The sequence below is a fragment of the Morone saxatilis genome, unplaced genomic scaffold, assembly GCF_004916995.1.
Source record: "Morone saxatilis isolate NCDOM2014 unplaced genomic scaffold, NCSU_SB_2.0 Contig16, whole genome shotgun sequence".
Lineage (NCBI taxonomy): Eukaryota > Metazoa > Chordata > Actinopteri > Moronidae > Morone > Morone saxatilis.
The window spans coordinates 26,640,696-26,643,538 of NW_023339718.1; the positions used below are offsets into that span (position 1 = coordinate 26,640,696).

General features: G+C 39.9%; 1 protein-coding gene across 3 annotated transcripts in view; it reads left to right on the forward strand.

Annotated features, from left to right (window-relative positions):
- The window catches only part of fkbp15b (FKBP prolyl isomerase 15b), a 19,189-nt gene that overhangs the window by 14,977 nt on the left and 1,369 nt on the right, over nt 1-2,843 (forward strand). For all 3 annotated transcript variants that reach the window (XM_035658659.1, XM_035658660.1, XM_035658661.1), the window contains exons 25-27: nt 76-189; nt 948-1,055; nt 1,816-2,519. In XM_035658659.1, coding sequence (XP_035514552.1) covers nt 76-189; nt 948-1,055; nt 1,816-2,519 — 926 coding nt within the window. The remainder of the gene's footprint in view (nt 1-75; nt 190-947; nt 1,056-1,815; nt 2,520-2,843) is intronic.

A 2,843-nucleotide genomic window follows, 5' to 3' on the forward strand; every position in this document is an offset into this window, starting at 1 on the left:
CAGACAGACACACACACTCACACACACACAGACACACACACTCACACACACTCACTGTATGTTATACTCTCTCAGTACACAGCCTTAGAGCAGCAAGGAGTAGCTGTAAAGGAGGAACTGGAAAGAAGAGTGGCTGAACTGGAGAAGAAACTGGTAGAGCAGGAGAGTTCAGGAGACACTGCAGCTGAGGTGAGGAGTCACATGTACACACACACATAGTCATGCACAAGGGAAACAATTGAAATGAGGATGCAGTTTTCCATCTTTCATGAGAAGACTGTAACTTAGTCACTGTGAAAGTGAATAACAAAAATGATCAGTGGTAACACATTTCCTCCTCAAGATGTCAGTGTATTTTGTGGCCAACTGATTTTCATTTTGAAATGAGAACCAACATCTACTATCAACCACCATTTATAAACATGGGAAACAAAACGGGTAATTTTACCGTTTGATATTTTATTTTCAAAACAAAGAAACGAATAAGGGGTTGTTTATTTGTTTTCTGTGTATCTGACACAGTTGAAACACAATCGGAATATGATGTTGATATTTCCAATGAAATAACATAATTAATATGATGAACGTTCCTTCATAAATGTAGGATTTATTTAAGTTCTTTTCTTGGACTGCATTAGGATAGGTATTCCTATTATAGTATTTCAGATAGCGTTTTAAGCACTATTTTATAACAAAAAGATCTATAAATCTATGAAAATAATTCTTTGTAATTTTGACAGCCTTGTAAACAAAAGCAACATATTATGTAAATTCAAGCATTTTAACAACAAATCTTTTTTTTCAGTTAAAGAGTTTTAAAATTATTTATGTCATGAGCTTTCTATTGGCAGGGTATTCATTTATTTGTTCATGTTTTGTTGCCAAAAAGTTGAAAACCAATGCACAAGCAGTGAAAGTGAGGACAGTTGTGTCTTGTGTACTTGCAGGTGAAACGTGTGATGAACGGAGTGTTTCATTCTCTGCGAGGAGAGTTTGACCTGAGTGAATCTTACAGTGGCCAGGCTGTGCTGGGGGTGATTGTCACTACCATTAAGGTGAGTACTTTTGCCAAGAAATGCCAAAGCAGCCTTTCTGTGACAGTAGAAGTGTCAGGCAATAAAATACATTAGATTAATGGCATGTTTAGCAAATGGACAAAATAATAGAGATATATGGATGGAAAAAGGTGTTCAATTCAGCCTTTCTAAGCCCCGCCCCTTTTTGCTCTGCTCAAATAACAGTTGAGCAAACTTTCTCCTTTCCTGATATGTTATGTGATAGGCTCATCTTTATTGAAAAGACAAACACATTTTAAAGAGGTTTAAAAGATAAGTGACATTTTAAAAATGTTTGCTAACTAGCAAGACGTAACTAAGCTAGATTGTGAGCTAGCGTTTTCAAATGTAACTAGCTAGCTAAAGACTGATGTAAACTTCCTAGTTAGCTAGCATTTTGATAGCATTAGCTAGCTAACTTAAGATATGACTACACTGATCAGCCATAACATAATGTATGGGCATTGTGGGGATTTGAGTGACTTTGACTAGAGCCAAATGGTGATGTGTGTGTCACATTTATCTTTTCCCCAGTTGACCAAGGTTATTATTACCAAGGCTTGCTCCACTGTTATTGGAGCACAGAGCAAAAAGGGGCGGGACTTATGAAGGGTTAATTCACATATATTTAGTGGTATATATCACGTTATGCAGTTGTAAACCAAGTGTTGTCAGCTTTAAATAATGTTTACCTATGAAGTTGACGACATTTGATTTTGCCCAACAAAACACAAGTGGCAAGCATATTTTTTGTTTCCAGAATGTAACCCTGCAGCTGCTCAGTGGCACAGACAGGTCTTCACTGAAATCGAGTAAGAATGAAGAGAAAGCAGAGGAAGAGGAGGAAGAAGAAAGTGATGATGTGAAACAAAGAGAGGAGAGAGAGGAGAAACCTCATCAGAATGTACATGTGAATGGAGAGAGAGAAGTCAAAGAGGAAGAACAACATGTTGCTGAATTGGCTTCTCACCAAGTTGGTGAGACTCAGATGGATCAGGAAGAAGCAGCAGAGAAGGAGTTGAAGACACAAAGCCAGGTAGAGGGATTGGCGGCCACTGATCTTCATCCAGTTTCATCCACTGAATCGAAACCGCTGGAGACCAAAGCAGAGGCGGAAGTACAGTCGAAGCAGGCAGAACACTCTGGTCCTGACTCCTCTACAGAGGCTGAAGTACAGTCGAAGCAGGCAGAACACTCTGGTCCTGACTCCTCTACAGAGGAAGAAGACACCAAGAAGTCTGCAGATCCAGATGATAAACCTGATGAGAGCTCACCACCTGAGGATGCACAGGAACCCGTGTCAGAAAGTAGTGCTGCAGTGAGCGGTGGCGTGGACAAGGAGAGTGTGGATGATGGAGAGCAGGTAGGAGAAATGAATGCCACTTCTCAGAAAGCCTTTGGACCCCCAGCCAACCCACCTCCACCCCCGAATGCACTTCAGAACAGCTCAGGAGAGGACACAAGGTGAGTCCTGCCCTGAATGCTCTCTATATTAGGTTATTATTGGTCAACCAAATGGTTGTCTGGAAATACATTTGAACTATTTTCTCCAAAATCTTCTCTAATAAAATCATCAGTCAAAACCAATTATAGAACCAGACTTTCTATTAATCCTTTTAATCCTGTTTCTATAATTGGCAGTGTTGCATACCAACATACAACATCATAAACAGGGCATAGAAAACAAGTCAGTGCTGGTCCAGTATCAACTTGTACAGTGTGATGTAGAAACTTGAAGCCACCAGTGCACATCCACTGAGAATGGACTTTACAGTGAAGGAGGAGACA